Source organism: Martes martes (assembly GCF_963455335.1).
Source record: "Martes martes genome assembly, chromosome: 7".
Taxonomy (NCBI): domain Eukaryota; kingdom Metazoa; phylum Chordata; class Mammalia; order Carnivora; family Mustelidae; genus Martes; species Martes martes.
This window is the reverse complement of record NC_137894.1, coordinates 25,006,218-25,025,752: the sequence shown is the minus strand read 5'-3', so window position 1 is coordinate 25,025,752 and position 19,535 is coordinate 25,006,218. Positions and strand designations below refer to the sequence as shown.

The 19,535-nt window shown below is 37.2% G+C and overlaps 1 protein-coding gene across 1 annotated transcript in view; it reads right to left on the bottom strand.

The window, feature by feature from the left end:
* Nucleotides 1-19,535, bottom strand: part of GABRG3 (gamma-aminobutyric acid type A receptor subunit gamma3) — a gene marked incomplete at both ends in the record, with an annotated part of 605,484 nt that overhangs the window by 551,321 nt on the left and 34,628 nt on the right. Inside the window, one exon of the mRNA XM_080808621.1 lies at nucleotides 1,138-1,205. Within this exon, the coding sequence (XP_080664747.1) occupies nucleotides 1,138-1,205 (68 nt within the window). The remainder of the gene's footprint in view (nucleotides 1-1,137; nucleotides 1,206-19,535) is intronic.

The window sequence follows — 19,535 nt, the reverse complement described above, 5'->3', positions numbered from 1 at the left end:
CGTGTGAACTGAATTCTTTTTTATTCATTTCACCATTTTGCCAGTGCCCCATCCTCAATTTATGGATGACATGTTTTTTTTTTTTTAAGTGAGTCACCCATAAATATAATTTTACCCCTACATAGAAAACTTTATATCATCAGAGAAAAGATGAACACTTTTAATATCTGGCAATGAAAAGAACTGATTTTTGCTACTAATTCTGGAGGGATTATTTCTAACCACAGAACACTGCAATGAAAAGACAGCATCTAAGTCAGCATTTTGGCAATTCCCCACCCTCAGCCTCACCCCCCTCCCTGCAAATCCAGGAGCCAGTGTGCAGCAGTAAAGCACAAAGAAGCCCCCCAGCATACAAGAGTTGCTGCCATCACTGGGTCCACAAATGCCAATGCGTGCTCTTGAAACCTTGCACACTCCACTTGGAGCCAAGACACCCGCCTGCAGCACTTTCTGGGACACTTTTATGCTAATGTACTCCAGCATTCCGACACTTTCCTCATAGCTAAGCACTTTTTACAGGGAAGGCCTTCTTTCACATTGCAGTTACTTCTGGAGCTCATTTTGCGTCTAAATCTGTGAGAATACCCTACTCAGGAAAATCACTTACTTGATACCACACTTTCTCCTGCCAAAATAAATAAATAAATAAAAATAAGGCAGTTTATTTACCCCCAGAGTTCAAACTGAAGAGCAAAGTATAATCTGGGTAATTTCAGACCCTTTCCTAAGAAACACGAAAAGGCAGCTCTTTGGGGTCTTGAAGAACTGAACCAAAAGTTAAAAATCTGTCATTTATATTTATCCCTAATAGTAATGAAACCAGAAATAGCCAATGACTGCACAACTGCAAATAATCTCACCTGAAAATCTATGTGCATTAAATATGTGTGTGGAGAAGGTGGAGGGTGATATGTCTTTTAAACACTAGAGCCATGTCTCACTACTAGCGTCACAAACGCCACTCCCTGATTTTTCTTAACCATTTTCAATATTTAAACTACCAATCAATGCTATAGATTTAAGAAGTCAATTGTGAGTTTAAACTTCCATGATAAATCTCAAACAGAAACTCACAACGAGAATGTAAGAACTCATATTAAGGTCTTCAGATCAGAGAAGAAAAGAGCTTCTTACCATGTTTATTGATGACACAGGACCAATGCTGTTAACATAGATGTCAACGTCAATTACAGTCGGTTTTACTGTGGAGAAAAATACATGTGTGTTAACACCTAGTGTCAGAGAGACGGAGGAAAGAAGTATTCAACTTCCTTTGACTCATGCACTAACACCTCATGGGTATGTGGGAAAGGGGTGGATTTTTCTTTTGGATTTGCCTTGTAGTTGCAATTCAAACCCTGCCTGTCTTCCTTTTTAAAATTTTCAAAGGATGAGAAATTCTTACTTGTATTTAACAAATTCTTGGAAAACAGGACATTTATACCCTGCAAGTTGCCAGGAATAGATGGCTGTAAAGATATCCTGCAATATTTGTTAAGCTGATTATATGGCAAAGAAAATATAAGATGATAAATGTTAAATGACAGAAAACACTGCATAAGCAACTTATTGCCAACATTTTCTATAAAGCCAAACCTCCCAGTGATGAGTAATATCAGAGATGGTTAGCCATCACCTGACTGCTTAACTAATTGTTCTGCCTAACAAAATGACTGAAAGCTAAGATCTGGAGAGTTCATGCATCAGAGAAGAATAAGGAATATTGATTATTGTTATTGTAAAACCTAAAGAAACAAAATGTATCACAAATTTAAAATTCTATAATTAATAAATGAATAACACTTTAGTAGATCAAGGAATTACAGTTTCAACCACGATGGCATAAAATTTATAGGTGAGATATTGTAATCCAACATTGTGCATCAGAGGTAAAATTAGTTAATTTCCCCTTAAAGAAAACCAGTTTCTCTTTCCTTGGCAGGGACCAATAATGAGATTGCAGAGCTGGCCAACATCTGAGTCAGAGGTTCGTGCCCTTTGGAAAGAAGGAGGTTCCCTTCTCTGTACTTAGCAACTGATAAAGGGAATGACATCACCAATTTTAGAATATTTCTTCCCCAGAGGAACAGGAATAAGACTCTGAACTTTTGCATATGAAACAAATCATTTCAGGTATAAGAGTGTTTGTATCTGCAATTATTTCGATAAGCTTCCTTCAGTTTCACTAAATAACCTATCATTCACAAATTGGACTTCCGCACTGTACTTTAGGAACTATGAGTGACACTTGTGAACTTACAGTCTCATTAAATTGCATATCCAGCAGTCTGTAGCCCAAGCCATGTTTTCCAGACTTCTATGAAAATGAAAACAATGATTATGAATTTGAGCCAACTACTCTAACATCTGTCAGGATAACCAAGTTATATTAGCTTCAAAGAGCTGTTGGCATTTTGGGAAACAACCCAACACAATTCTATGTATTATGTATATGGTGGTTACATTTCCTAAAAGGACTGTTCTTCATCTTAGACAGATTTTTAAACTAGTATAAATAGTAAGTAGCACGTTTCTTCACCTTCACTGGATTCAGCAAGTTTTCTGTTTCCAGATACGACATAACCTTTGGTGATGTCATACAGAAGCCTGTGTTAAGTCAATCAATTGAGAACCTACTTTTTGCAAGAGACTTTTCTGGTTATTTTATGGTATTAGAGTTTAGGCTTCCAGAGCTCTTAATCTCATTAAATTAAAAAAAGACCTCGAGACATAAAGCCTTAACAACTTGAAGTGGGAAGTACTGAATCAGTATTAAGTGCATTAGTGCAATGAAGGATTTAAGGGGTAACAGTTTGGAATACACAAACACACACACACACACATACACATACAGATGCACACATGTGCACACAAAACTAGGGGGAAATTAACTGTTTTCTTTTTAAAAGTTTTATTTAGTTAGTTGAGAGAGAGACAGTGAAAGAGAGCATGAAAGGGGAGAAGGTCAGAGGGAGAAGCAGACTCCCCGTGGAGCTGGGAGCCTGATGCACAATTCCATCCCAGGATTCCGGGATCATGACCTGAGCTGAAGGCAATTGCTTAACCAACTGAGCCACCCAGGCGCCGGGAAATTAACTGTTCTAAGCAAATACTCTTTTAAGCAGCATCATGCTAAAGTAAATGGAGCTTTTAAGAAAGTGGCTCTGATGATGGAACCCAGGAAAGAGACTGTTCACAAGTGGCTCAAGGTTTATAATTCAAAGACTCAAGATTAGGCCCTGACAAATGATCTTTGACAAAGCAGTCCAGACCATTCAAATGGTGTTGGATAGACTAGATATTCACATGTAAAAGTAGGTTAGACCTTTATGTTACTAAACACAAAAATTAACTTAAAATGGATCAAAGACCCAAAGTTAAACCAGAAACTACAAAATTCTTAAAATAAAACATAGGATAAAACCTTCATGACACTGCAGTTGACAATGATTTCTTGGATATGACACCAAAAGCACAGGCAATAAAAAATAAATAAATAAATTAGACTACATCAAAATTAAAAACTTCTGTGTATCAGAAACAGTCAACAGAATGGAAAGGCAACCCACAGATTGGGAAAGAACATTTGCAAATCACATATCTGACACATGGTTGATCCACAACATAGAATGAACTCCTGCAACTCAACAACAAATAAGCAAAAAACCTGAGTTAAAAACAGTCAAGGACTTAGACACTTCTTCAAAGATACACAAATGACCATTAAGCACATGAAAAGATGCTCAACAGCACCAGTCATTAAAGGAGTGCAAATCAAAACCACAATGAGATACTACTTCATCTCCACTATGATACCACTTCACTTCCATGGAAAACAACAAGTGGTGGCAAGGATGTGGAGAAACTGAAACCATTGCTCATAGTGGGAATGTAAAATGACACAGCCACTGTGGAAAACAGTATGACGCTTCTTAAAAAAAAAAAAATTAAACATAGAATTACATGACCCAGTAATTCTGCTTCTTCTGATAGACCCAAAGGAATTAAAATCAAACATATATTTGTACACCCATGTTCATAGCACTATTATGCACAAAAGCCAACAAGGTAGAAACAACCCAAGTACCCATGGAGGGAGAAATGGATAAAACAAATGCAGTGTATTCATATGGAATATCATTCAGCCTTAAAAAGGAAGATTTTCACTGTTTTGTTTTCTTTTATGTGATGGTCAGTCACATGTAGCCACAAGACAAAATGCTCAGAATAACAAAGTTCCTTATATTCACAAGTCCTAGAGACTGGAGATATGCCTTGCAGGGTCACATGGGAAAGACACAACCGTGGTCAGAAGACAGAAGGCAGAGGGAGAAGGCATTTATACCAGGATCATAAATGGGGTTTCCACAGGAGAGACACAGCCAGGCAGGATAAACAATTAGGATTGAATAGTTGGAATAATTCCTGTGATCTCTGGTGGTTTGGGGATGATTAAGGCAGAAGAATATTGGTTCCTGCAGTGTAAGGGCCAGAGAGACGGACTATGGCTCTAGATTGATTAGCCTGCATATCAAAGGTATGCTCCTGGCTAGGCCCTATGCTATCTCTAAGAACGGGCTAGGCACAGAGGAGCAGTCTCTCCTCAATTAAAAAAAAAAAGGGGGGGGGGGGTTTAAGATATCAAAACATTATAATCTTAAAATTATAAATATAAAATGTAAAATTAAAATATGCATGTGTGTTTGTGTATACATATACACAATACAATGACACGTTACAACATGGATGAACCTTAAGGATATTATAATAAGTGAAATATGTCAGTCAAAAAAGACACATACATTGTAAGTCACTTCTATGAGGTACATGGAGTAGTAAAATTCACACAGAAAGAAAGAAGAATGGAGGTTGCCAAAGGCTGAAGGAGGGAGTAAAGGAGGGTGGGTGTTCAATGGGTGCAGAGTTTTAGCACTGCAAGATGAAAAGAGTTCTGGAGATGGGTGGTGTGCAGTAATGTTTGCAAAACAATGTGAATACCTACAATACCACTGAACTCTACACTTAAAAGTGGCCAAGATAGTAAATTTCATGTTATGTATATCTTACCACAATAAAAAAAGATTAAGCTCTGGGTAGTTGATAGAAGGATATAGAGTTACACGGAAGTGAAAAAGCTAGAAGTGGGGAGAGAGGGGGAGAGGGTGTGATTTTCTGAGTGAAAGGAGGCAGATTCAATTGAAAAAGTATAAAATAGGGCTAATGGTATTGTTCAAAAATGTGTTCGGTTTTCAATTCTTTTTTAATTATATCTTGCCTATTTGGGTGTCATTATTTCCTATAAATTCAGAATGAGTATATCTGAGAAGAATCACAAACTCATAAATTGTGCAGCATAAAGGAATGTGGAAAAGATGCACTGGGTAAGCTGTGACAGGGGTCAACCACATTCATTCCCTTGAAAGAGGTCTGTGGCCCAAAAGGCAGTAATGTAAACTGCACTTCTACTTGCTTCTGTCACAAAACCAATGCACAAACCTGTTTGGTTAGTTTTCTCCACTCAACCATGGGCTTCCTCCACTTAGAACAAGTATTCAAGAATTATCAGTCAGAGATGCTGGCGAGGATGCAGACAAAGGGGAACCCTCCTACACGGTTGGTGGGAATGCAAGCTGATGCAGCCACTCTGGAAAACAACATGGAGGTTCCTCAAAAAGTTGAAAACAGAGCTACCCTATGACCCAGCAATTGCACTACTGGGTATTTACCCTAAAGATACAAAAGTAGTGATCTGAAGGGGCACGTGCACCCGAATGTTTATAGCAGCAATGTCCACAATAGCCGAACTATGGAAAGAACCTAGATGTCCATCAACAGATGAATGGATAAGTTCATCTGGTATATAGACACAATGGAATACTACGCAGCCATCAAAAGAAATGAAATCTTGTCATTTGCAATGACGTGGATGGAACTAAAGGGTATTATGCTTAGCAAAATAAGTCAATTGGAGAAAGACAACTATCATATGATCTCCCTGATATGAGGAAGTGGAGATGCAATGTGGGGGGTTTGGGGGTAGGAAAAGAATAAATGAAACAAGATGGGATCGGGAGGGAGACAAACCATAAGAGACTCTTAAGCTCACAAAACAAACTGAGGGTTGCAGGGGGAGGTGGGTAGGGAGAGGGTGGTGGGGTTATGGACATTGGGGAGGTGAGTGCTGTGAAGTGTGTAAACCTGGCGATTCACAGACTTGTACCCCTGGGACTAATAATACATTACATGTTTATTAAAAAATTTAAAAAATAATTTAAGAAAAGAAACCATTCCATACTCCAAAAAAAAAAAAAAAAAAAGAATTAGCAGTCAGGAGCTGAGAAGATGACCCCGATGCACAGATTAGAAATGGCACCTGTCAGAGTGGCCTCACTGGGGGAAGAGTATAGGTCTAAGGTGGGTCTCTCTACTGATGAATCCAAGGGCACATGGCTGAATTTTGCTTTTCAGAATGCTGCTTAAAGCCTGTCTTGTTTACTGTGGACACAAAAGGAAAGCTGTCATGATAAAAAGTAAATTAAGTTGTTTCAATGCAAGAAAGTCTGTTTTTTTGACGCTTGACATCCAAAAGCACATCTGATATAGAATGAGATTCCTATTAGACAAATTCAGCCCCTCTTGTAAATAGAAAAATAAATCAAAATTCATTTCCAAAATTCCCAACAAGTTATCTGTTAAGGGACTGCATTGATATATCATAAATGAGTACTTCTTAGCAGCTGTCCACAATGCCAAACCTGAATAAAACAGGTAATAAAAACATTTCTGTATAATCTGCCACCAGTTTACTGCTTCCCAGTTACATATAAATCTTAATAAACATCTTTCATTTTCCTGCCTGCCAAATTTGGTGGTTGCTGTTCTGGCCCTGGGCCCTAGAGGTGAGCACCAATGTCATTAAATGAATCAAATATATCATTGATGCCTCAAAATAAGGTCAGATGCTTAACTCACCAAAGCACCCCATTCCTCTCTAAAACCATAGAATTATGACAGCGTGTTTTACTTTAGAAGAATTGGAGGAGAAATTAAAAAAAAAAACACACACACACAGTAGAAAACAGAGGAGTTATGCTTGCTGTAATGTGGGTTCATGGGACCCTGGGTGAGTTGGCATCAATTCTTCTGGGAAAGGTAAAAGAGCAGGAATCCATCCCAGAAGGAATGAGCTTAAAGATTTACACAAAATACCCAGCATGTTGAAGTGGTAGGCCTCAAAGGCCACAAGGACCCACACTAATAATCATTTGGTTTTTCTCAGTCATTTGAATATCTCTTACAGAAGATAGTCTTATACAAATTTTCACTAAGTGCCTGGGATCTATTAGGAAAAATTAGTTTACATGTAGTAACTGAGAGGAAAAGATGTATAGCCTTTCTCTGAATCTACATATTGTTAGGTTACTTGCTACTTTTAGGTCATGAGCATCCCTTAACATTCCCAATGAGGACTGACCCTTGGAGAGAGGGGTTTACAGGTAATTCAGTTTCACCCTTTCCCACAACATCTGCCATAGTTCCTGGCACACAGTAGGTACTCATTGTATACTGGATAACTATGGTTCCTGAGAATGGTGGTTTTATTATATTTAAATGGATTTTACACATTAAATGTTCACATGAGATTCCAAACTACAACAGGAAGAATCAATTTTAAATGTCCCCTGGAGCCTGATGACAACCACAGATTGACACAAGTAGTAGTCAATTGGTCAAGACTGATAAAAGATTGTCCAAGACAAGGGTATTCCTGGAAATAGGCATCTGTTACAACGGAAATTGCATTAACTCCCTGAGAGAGGTAAAAGCTTAGAGTGGCATTGAGAGAGCTGCGAGAGCAAATGAAATCATTTATACTCATTCATAAACAAGCAAGAAACAGGCAGTGACAGAAACATAGGTTAGAATAGATGGAATATGGGGCAGTGAGTGTTGACAAGAGTGGGAGGTGCAGAGGGAGGGAGAGCTCCCAGTGATTACAGCTCTCCACGAAGGCAATCCTTCATGAGTTGGCCCCAGACTGGTCACAAGAGGGAGGAGGAATGGGACCCCAAAGAACACTGAGCAAATGTGCTAAGTGAGGCAACACAGCCAGAAGAGCATACTGCCTGGTTGTCCAGGAGGCTCTGCCATTGACCAGTTCTGTAATCCCGAAAGGTGTCTTACTTAACATCTCTGTGCCTCAGTCCCCTCAGTGTAAGATGAGCTAGATAACAGGACCTAAATCGTGATGGGGGCTCAAAAGGGGTGGTTAGACTGTTGTGAAGTAAGCAGTAGGTGCTCACTAAATGTTTGCTATGACTGATGGAACCCCTGCAGTTTGACGGAGAAAAGAATGCCAAAATCTTGCATGTGTTGCCTTTCAACTAATATTTATGTCGAAAAGTCATTCTGGTCACTTAAATTCTATTTTATCATGAGAAATTTAAACATGCTGAGAAATATTTAAATATCTGCAGATGAATTTTTAAAAAAGAGAAATAAGTAATACCAACTCATGCTCATGAGGTTAAACAATAGGGCTCTTCTTGTAGCTGATAAACTCCCTTCTAATCTTTGTTGCCTTTGAGTAAAAAGTGAGAACTCATCTGCTGTTGGCCCCTCCAATTTACTGACCTCTTCCTTTACCTGAACTAAGAGTACCACATTGAGATACCATCTTACACCAGTTAGAATGGCCAAAATTAGCAAGACAAGAAACAACGTGTGTTGGAGAGGATGTGGAGAAAGGGGAACCCTCTTACTGTTGGTGGGAATGCAAACTGGTGCAGCCACTTTGGAGAACAGTGTGGAGATTCCTCAGGAAATTAAAAATAGATCTTCCCTATGACCCTGCAATTGCACTGCTGGGTATTTACCCCAAAGATACAGATGTAGTGAAAAGAAGGGCCATCTGTACCCCAATGTTTATAGCAGCAATGGCCACGGTCGCCAAACTGTGGAAAGAACCAAGATGCCCTTCAACGGATGAATGGATAAGAAAGATGTGGTCCATATACACTATGGAGTATTATGCCTCCATCAGAAAGGACGAATACCCAACTTTTGTAGCAACATGGACAGGACTGGAAGAGATTATGCTGAGTGAAATAAGTCAAACAGAGAAAGTCAAGTATCATATGGTTTCACTTATTGGTGGAGCATAACAAATAATATAGAGGACAAGGGTAGATGGAGAGGAGAAGGGAGTTGAGGGAAATTGGAAGGGGAGGTGAACCATGAGAGACTATGGACTCTGAAAAACAACCTGAGGGTTTTGAAGGGGCGGGGGTGGGAGGGTGGGGGAACCAGGTGGTGGGTATTAGGGAGGGCACAGATTGCATGGAGCACTGGGTGTGGTGAAAAAACAATGAATACTGTTACGCTGAAAATAAATAAAAAATTTAATTTAAAAAAAAAAGAGTACCACTGGGGAAGATGACGCATTAGGTAGCCTGACTCCCCACTCCATCACCAACATCACTTTAAGCTTTGCCTCCCCTCCTGCTGATGCTCATAGACAAAAGTATTAATATATATTGCATTGTATGGTAATAAGCATTTGCATCTAAACAATATCTAGTATTCTCATTCCCATTTGAAAGATGGGCATTTAAAAACATGATTGAGGAGGTGACTCATCCAGGATTCTGCAGCCTCACTGGAGCAAAATTTCAGGGTTCCACCCACAACTCCCCAGAGGCTTAACTTTGGCAATGAGGCTTAAAGAATTTTGGATAACAATGACTTCGGTGGGGGGGCACCTGGGTGGCTCAGTGCATTAAGAATCTGCCTTTGGCTCAGGTCATGATCCCAGAGTCCTCTGATCTAGACCTCTAAGGCTCCCTGCTCAGCAGGGAGCCTGTTTCTCCCTCTCTCTGCTCCTCCCCCTGTTTGTGTGTTTGTGTGTGTGTGTGTGTGTGTGTGTGTGTGCACGCGCACATGCTCTCTCTCTCAAATAAATAAATAAAATCTTAAAAAGTTGACTTCAGTTTATCATCACCATCACCATCATCATCATCATCACAAATAATCTTTCCAAACTCCTGAAAATGCAAATACTGCCTCTGAGTCTTACAGTAAGTCCATCTATACCATGTCAGTAGAGAGGTGTTTTTAAATGTCTTTCTCTAGCTAGAAGAATACTAGGTTATGGGGGAATGGGTAAAGGAATTTGGGAGGGAAGAGGTACATAGAATGGACAACCGCAGCATTGAATTAGAGCACTATTGTGGGTCCCATTTCAACTCTATTAGGGTTCCTGCTTGGCCAGTTAACTTGGTTCTGACATTCCATTATAAGGTTTACAGCTAATCCCACCTCCCCCAATCCCAGAACTATAGATGCCAACGCTAAAGCCCTATGTCTTTCCCAATCTTTCTGTAAGCGTGTGATCTCAAGTGGGCCAACAAGAGCTAAAAGATCAAGATACAGTTGTTATCACCTCAGACCTGGGTCACACCTGATAAGTAATATGAAAGAAGGCAAACAGTGAGATTCCGTTTTTGTATGCACTCGGATAAAAATTTATTACTGAGGTAGACAGCCTGAGAATTCATATTCTCAAAAGAATGAAAAGAGCACTAGTGCTACAGCTCAGAACCACAACTTCAGAACTCCAATGGGTATATAAATCTCCACCTCTTAAAAGAGTTTGGTGATAAGAGGATAAAGGAATTTAGAAAGGCATCCACAAAATCTAATAATCTTATAAATTTGACTTCTGAAGTAGCCACACCACCTTGTGAAAATAATTTAAATTTTCTGTGGCTCATTTTCTACATCTGTAAACTGAGTGTATAAAGTAAGTTTTCCTCCAATCATGAGTATAATTGGCCATTAACAGGAATGATATATTTTTAAAATGTCCTTAATGATAACACCTTGTCCTTTCTACTGCCTAACTGGGAATATCAAACTGTATTCACCAATAGAATTTTAGCAGATATGAAAAACTAATACATTACAAATTTAAACAATGAGAAGATTGAGAATGGTATGAGAGGCATGGTATGTGAGAGATCTTACTGTACTTTAAAATACATAACAGAGCAATACCAGCAAGATGCTTGAAAAGGAAGCCCCAGATCCTCCTCCACAAAGAACCCAACTTAATAACTGCCTTTGTGAGAAGTCCAAAAGCCAGTTAAGAGGTCTCTGCACCCCAGGTGAACTTGAAGTCAGCCACGTGGAAGCCCAGCAAGAAAATTCATGGCACCCACTCACCAGGGCCCTTTCCCCTAACATTGAGAGAAAATATCAAGACAAAGCTCCTATTTCCCAACTTCTCCCTGGAGAGGAAAAAAGAAGGGTTAGTACATGCATTCAACATTTTGACTATTGGGAGAACTGCCACTTTCTGTCCTGTCTGAATTTAAGCACTGACAGGAAATGCGCATCAGGTTGGGGACTACTGAGAACAAGAGCCATCAGTATGGTTTGGCTGATCAGCAAAATCTGCGGTATCCCACAAAAACATTAAGAAGAGCCCCAGCCTAGTTTGCTACAGCACTGGAGAGGCCTCAGTTCAGCAGTCAGACACCAGGTGAAGCTCCTGGGTAGTACTGGCAAACCTCTTCAACTCTATTACAAGAAAAAGCCCAAGCAGGATGCATCCCAGGCAAGATTTCTTCCTGATATGAAACCAGACCACAAAGACTGGGAGAAGTCATTGATTTTTCAAATGCCTAAATCCCACAGAAGGTAAGAGAAACGGAGTTCAAAGAAATATATTAAATCTCCAGGAAATTAAATGGAAATATATTAATTACCAAAGAATTCAAAATAACCACCATGAGGATGCTCAATGAATGAAAAGAGAGTACAACCAGACGACTAAGTGAAATAAAGAAAACGATACACGAGCAAAATGAGAATATCAAAGATACAGAAATCATGAAGAAAAACCAAACAGAAATTTGCGGGCTGAAAATTACAATAACTGAATTGAAAAAATTCACTTGAGGAACACAGAAGCAGACCTGACCAAACAGAAGAAAAAAATGAGTAATTTCAAAGACAGGACATTCAAAATTACCAAGCTGGAAAAACAAAAATAAAAGGAATGAAGAAAAATGAAGCTAGCCTAAGGGATTTTTATAATATCATCAAGCAGAACAACATAAGCATATGGAAGTTCCAGAAAGAAAAGAAACAAAAATGCAGAGCCTATTTGAAGAAATTAAAACCGAAAATATCCTAATTTGGAGGAGATCAATGGACATACAAATTGAAGAAGCTCAAGGAACTTCAAGTAAGATAATCTTTAAAGATCTACACAGAGACACATCATAATCAAACTCGAAAAATCACAGAGAGAGAATCTTGAAAACAGAACAGTGACTCATCATATATCAGGGAGCTCCTACTAGATCATCACTGGATTTCGCAGCTTAAACTTTGATGGCTCTGTGGTAATTGGATGATATAATCAAAGTGCTGAAAGATAAAACTGACAACCAAGAATACTATGTCTGGCAAAACTGTCCTTCAAAAATGAAGGCAAAATTAAGACTTTCCCAGCTAAACAAAAGCTGAGGAAGTTCATCATGACTAGACCTGCCCTTTAAGAAATGCTGGAGGCAGTCCTTCAAGCTGAAGCAAAAAGATAATAAATAGAAACACAAAACTATACAAAAATATAAAATACCTGGTAAAGGTATATAAATAAATATATAATTACGGAGTATTGTAATGTAAGTACATAAATCACTTTAAATATCATAGAGAATTTTTTAAAAAGCACAGAACATAACTATAAATCTATGTTAATGAATACACAATATAAAAATAAGTAATTTGTGTCATCAAAAGCATAAAGTTTCAGGAGGTACAGAGATGTAAAAAAGTAGAGTTTTTATATGAAATTGAAGTTGTCATCAGTTTAACATACATTATTATAACTATAAGATGTTTTGTATAATAGTAACCACAAAGAAAGTATCTTATAAATAAAAACAAAGGGAAATGAGAAGGGTATCAAAATATGTCACCACAAAAAATAAATGAAACTGCATCAAAAGGGAAAAAGGGACAAAAAACTGTAAGACATACAGAAGAAACTAAAATGGCAATATAAGTCCCTCCATATCAATAATCACTTTAAAAGTGAATGGATTGTGACACCTCGATGGCTCAGTAGGTTAAGCATCTGACTCTTGGTTTTGGCTCAGGTCATGTTCTCAGTGTTTGAGATTGAGCTCCATAGGTAGCCTGCTTAAGATTCTTTCTCTCCCTCTGCCCCTCGCCTGCTCACTCGTGCTTTCTCTCACTCCCTCTCTGTTTCTATCTTTCTTTCCCTCTCTCTCTCTCTCTCTCTTCCTCTCTTTCTTAAAAAAAAAAAAAAAAAAGGTAAATGGATTTTAAATGCCTCAATTAAAAGATAGAAACACAGACTGGATCAATAATTTAAAAAAAAACAAGATCCAAATTGCTGTCTACAAGAGATTCATACTAGATCTAAGCACACACATTAGCTGAAAGTGAAAGATGAAAAACTTATTACATGTAAATGGGAACCCAAAAAGAGCAGGAGGGGCCATATGTATATAAGATGAAAGAAACTTTAAGCCTAGAAGTGTCACATGAAACAAAGTACGCCATTATATAATGACAAAAAAGGCCAATTTACCAGGAAGCTATAAAAATATATGCACCTAATGTTAGAGCTCCCAAATATATAAAGCAAATATTGGCAGAACGAAAGAAAAAAAAAACAGACAGTAACATGTTATTAGTAAAAGATTCAGCACCCCACTTTCAGTTATGGATATAACAACCAGGAAGACGATCAATAAGGAACCAGGAAATCTGACGACATTACAGACCAATGCACCTAACAGATAGATGTAAAACACTCCATACAACAACAGCAGAACGCACACTATTTTTAAATGTTATGGAATATTCTTTACGACCAACTATATGTTAGGTCACGAAAGAAGTCTTAATTTTAAGAATATTAAAACCACACATACCAACTATCTTCTCTGACTATAATGTAATGAAACTAGGAATCACTGTGAGAAGTGAGAATTAAACACATATGTGGGAATTAAACAACTCACTCTTAAACAGCCAGTGGGTCAAAGAAGAAATCACATGAAATTTGAAAGTATCTGGAAACAAATGAAAACAAATCTCAAATGCCAAAACTTATGAGATGCAGAGATAGTAGTAAAGGGGAACTTCATACCAGTAAACACTTGCATTAAAAAGAAGAAGAAGTGGGGGAGGGGAGAAGGACAGGAGGAGGAAGAAGAAGAAAGATCTTAAGTCAATAACTTAACTTCGCATCTCAAGGAACTTGAAAAACTAAACTAAAAGTTAGCAGATGAAGGAAAATAATGATGATTTTAGAAGACTTAAACATAATAGAGAATAGAAAAACGACAGAAAAAAATTAGAACCAGAAGTTGATTCTTCAGAATAATCCACAAAAGTGACAACCTCTTAGCTACACGAAAAGTAAAGGAGAGAAAACTCAAATAACTAAAATTATAATTGGAAGAGGGGACTTACAACTGATGTCACAGAAATAAAAGTGGTTAAAATAACAATTATACACCAACAAATTGCATAAACTGGAACAAATGGATAAGTTAATAAAAACATACAACCTACAAAGTCTAAATCATGAAAAAAAAATTTAACAGACCAATAACTAGAAAGGATATTGAATTAGCAATGAAAACCTCTTAACACAGAAAAGCCCAGGACCAGAGGGCTTCACTATTGATTTCTACTAAACATTTAAAGAATTAAAAATCCTCCCCAAACTATTCCAAGAAACTGAAGAGGAGGAAAATATTTCCAAGCTCATTCAGTGAGGCTGCTCTCATGACTCTAATACTAAAGCTAGCCAAAGACCTACAAGAAGAGAAAACTACAGACCAGCATCTCTGAAGCCTGATAAAATACTCTCAACAAAACAGTAGCAAACAGAAACAGGAAATTAAAAGGACTATACACCATGACCAAGTGGGATTTATTCCTGGAATGCAAGTTAGTTCAACATATGAAAATACACACACACACACTCATCGAAGTTGCAGGATATAAAATCACAAAAATCAGTTGAATTTCTACACACTAACAATGAACAATCTGGAAAAGAAATTTAAAAAACAGCTCCAGTTACAATAACATCAAAAAGAATAAAATACTTGGGAATAAATTCAACCAAAGGAGCAAAGGACTTGTGCACTGAAAATAATAACACATTGGTACTAGAAGTTAAAGAAGACACCAGTAAATGGAAAGACATCCTGTGTTCATGGGCTGGAAGACTTAATATTTTTAAGATGTCAATCTACCCAAAATACCAATGACATTTTTGGCAGAAATAGAAAATCTCATTCTAAAGTCCATATTGAATCTCAAGGGACCTTAAAGGCCATAATAGTCTTAAAAAGGAAAGGGCTCAAGTTAGCAGTCTCACATATCCCTAAAATACTACAAAGCAACAGTAACAAAGTCAGTGTGGTAGTGGCATAAAGACAGATATATAAACCAATGAAATAGAACAGGAAACCAGAAATAAACCCTTGTGTACATGGCCTAATGGTTTTTGACAAGAGTGCCAAAACTACATAATGAGGAAAGGGCAGTCTCTTCAACAAATGATGTTGGAAAAACTGTATATCTACGTGAAAAAGAATTAAGCTATATCTTTACCTTACCCCACATAGAGAAATTAACTCAAAATGTATTAAAGATCTTAACATAATACCTAAAACTGTGAGACTCCTAGCAAATTCCTAAAACTAAATGGGAAAATATTCATGATACTTGTGTTTGTCAAAGATTTCTTGGATATGATATCAAAAGCCCAAAGAACAAAGGCAAATATGGATAAATAGGACTGCATCAAACTTAAAAACTTCTGAAATCGTAATAGCCAAGAGATGGAACTAACCTAAATGTCAATCAATATATGAATGGATAAAGAAAATGTGTACACAAGTACAATGGAATACTACTCATCCCTAGAAAAGAAGGTAATGCTGTTATAGGCTAGAGTATGGATGAACCTTGATGACATTTTGTTAAGTGAAATAAACCAGTCACAAAAGGACAAATGCTACATGATTCCACTAATTTGAAGGCAAAAGCCAGCTGTGATCCTGTGATTCTATTACAACCAATTACGCACTAGTACTACAAAATATTTTTACTTAACTCTTTCAAATTTATTTCACTTTCCAATCTACCTTTATAATTCAACATTTCAGTACTACAATTAGTGGGTTTTATTAATATTTAAATTTTAATATTGTCCTTTCTAATAGTATATGGTAAATCCTATCCTTGCCTTCATACTTAACATTCTTCATTCACTCACAAATAATCAGTGGCTAATTACTGAGCTAGACAGAGTCCTAGGCCCTGAGGACAGTCCATAGTCAAGACATAAAGCTCCTAATTTCATAGTCTTTAAATCATTGTGAGTTAAACAGATAGGAAACAAGTAAACTAATCATAAACCAGGTATTTTGATAGTGATGGATACCATGATGGGAATAAACTTAGATGCTGATTTAAGAGTGAGTATGGTGTGAGGAATCTGCTCTCAGTCCTGTGGTGCTCTCCCTTATAGCCATGATGCCCTAGATAGTTAATAGAGCCTTGACTGTAATTATTTTTGAATATTCAGACAGTCCAATTACATCTAATGATTTATGAAGAAAAAATGTATAGAATTAGATTCTCAGAAAAAGAGATATTGGGATGAAAAAAATTGAAAAGATTAGAAAAGAATTTTCCAAAACTGATGAAAGATATCAAATCACAGATTTAAGTGAGTCATTTAACACCAAGAATCATAAATATAAAGAAAACTCTATCTTGACATGTCCTTATCAAACTGCTGAGTAGTCAGTAAAGAACAAAACCTTAAGAGCTTCCAAATAAAGGAATATTATATAAAAAAGGAAAATGATGACTGAGTCATCATAAGAAATAATACAGGCCAGAAAACAATGATGCAAGATTTTTTAAGTACTTAAAGAAAAAAAAATTAACCTATAATTGTGTACCCGCAAAAATATCCTCTAAAAATCAAAGGGAAATAAATATGTCTCCAGCCAGACAAAATCTGAAAGAATTCATCTGCATCAGATTTTCACTGTAAGAAACACTGAAAGAAAGTCTTCACACTATTAATAAATTATAGCATATGGAAGCCTAAATCTGCAGGCAGGAATGAAAAGCACTGTAAAAGATTGGCTATAGAGTTATCAGACAATATTTAATCAAATTCAATCAAAATTTGTAATGGCCCCACTACGTGCAAACATTGTACCAAGGGGGAAAGTAAGGACAGGTTCAATGAACTACCTGTGAGACTCCTACAGTGAAGTAAAGAAAATGAGATATACGTGTTTAAGTAGACAACAAAGTTGAAAATAATATGTTCTAATAAAATTACACATGTTGTAGAGTTTACTGTGGTTTGCAGTGAGAGCTCACAGGACAAAGTGACCTTGCGAAGTGAGGCTACTAGAAACAAGTGACTCAGGCAGTCTGAAAGTGGAAATCATTAAATAGATACTGAAATTGTTAGACAGTGCCTTTGTCTTTAACTGGTATATAGCATGCATGCAAGAAAGAAGGGAAAATATGTTTGAAAAAATGTTCGTTGGTATAAAAATTATTATACTGTTTTGTTGCCAGAATAAGTTTGACTTTCACGGTGAAGAACTTTAACAAGAAGAGGCCTTGCGTCACCACTGACTTTATCCAGATGGTTCTGGCAACAGTGGATAGCTGTAAGGATGGGATGGGAAACTGCCAGGCCTGTTGGGACCTATTTTAAAGCCTCTGCATATGTAAAGTTAAAGAGTCTGATGGAATAGCATACACTTCAAATATCCAGAAGTAAACTGCGAACGAAGAACTAAGTAGTAAAGTGGTCTAGGCCAGAGTACACATTTTGGAAAATATTATATGAATGCATGTGGATGGTGGTTGAAGTCACACATGTTGGTGTCACTATCAGATTATATATAAGTGATCATATTTTTATATAATTATTAAAGTGATCATATAAGTGATCATATTTTTAAAAAGAAGAAGAAGAACAGAAGAAAGGTTATTGAAGGGCCAGGAATCTGGGTGATGGGAAGGGAAAGAAATACCAGAAAGGGGATAATAAGAGAGGAGAAAGTATTTCACGGAAGCAAAGGGAAAGATATATTGCTATTATAAAGGTGTCAGTGTTCTACAGAATGCAGTGAAAAGGGAAAAAAAAACATTTTTGAAAGGGCTAAGGCAGTTGGAGAATTTTAAGTGAAGAAAGTCAGTCAGAAAAACACAATTATCAAATGGTTTCACTCATATGTGGAACGTAAGGAATAGTGCAGAGCACGATAGGGATGGGTGGATACTGAATGGGAAGAAATCAGAGAGGGAGACACACCATATGACACTCTTGACTCCAGGAAATAAACTGAGGATTGCAGAAAGGGAGGTGGGTGGTGGGATGGGGTAACTGGGTGATGGGCATTAAAGCAGGCACATGATATGATGAGCACTGGGTGATATACCCTACTAATGAATCATTGAACATTATATCAAAAACTAATGTACTACACCTTGGTTAATTGGATTTAAATAAAAAAATACTCTAAAAAAGTTGATGCTATGGTCAGAATTTAAAATAAAATTAAGAATTTCAGTTTTTTAAAAATAATTTCATTTTCAAGTAGTTCTGAGTTATATCAAGGACCAAATTTTAGAATGGTGGAATGGAAACCAGAATGGAGATTAAACTCTTTAAAACTGAGTAGGTCCTGAGTTGGGGACACGGGTGTCTTGTTAAAAAGAGGGGAACAGAGCTGAGAAAAGAGAAGAAAATACAGTGAGCCAAAGTGAATATGAATGGGTGAGGGGTCATTAAGACAGAGAAGGCTGAACATGGTGTGGGAACAATTCAAGAGCACAAAGCTGACTCTACCTAATGTAATCTAACTTTGATATTTCCCCAAATCTAAACTGATGTTACCCTAGATCTCTTTTTAATTTAGGAATGTCTGGGGATATTATTTTGACCACAGTGAAGCTGCCTCAATTTCTCTAGATGAAAGGACCAGACAAAGGTAAGATGTTTCTAGAATATTTAATTAGCTGCTTACTCTAATTGTTGAGAATAGAACCCTCTCTATCCTTGTGTCCTGGACATTCTATGATTAAGACTATTCCAGGCAAAATAAAATAAAACAAAACAACAACAAACAACAAACAAAACAAAAATAATCTTTCAGGGCAAGGCATTAACAGAGAAAGGACAAGTTTCTGGAGTAGATGTAGATCATGTATGTACGGGGAAAAGGAGTGGTTCTAGGTATGTTATATATCTGCTTAAGCATGTAATGCATGAACCTGGGTATGCAGTATATCAGCTTACCTATATAACATATTGACCTAGATATGCAAAATTCAGCCCAGGTATATAACATATCAGCATAGATATCCAACATACCAGCCTAGGTCTGCAACACAGTAAGCGCCATTAGTCTTTCAGAATCAGATGTTGG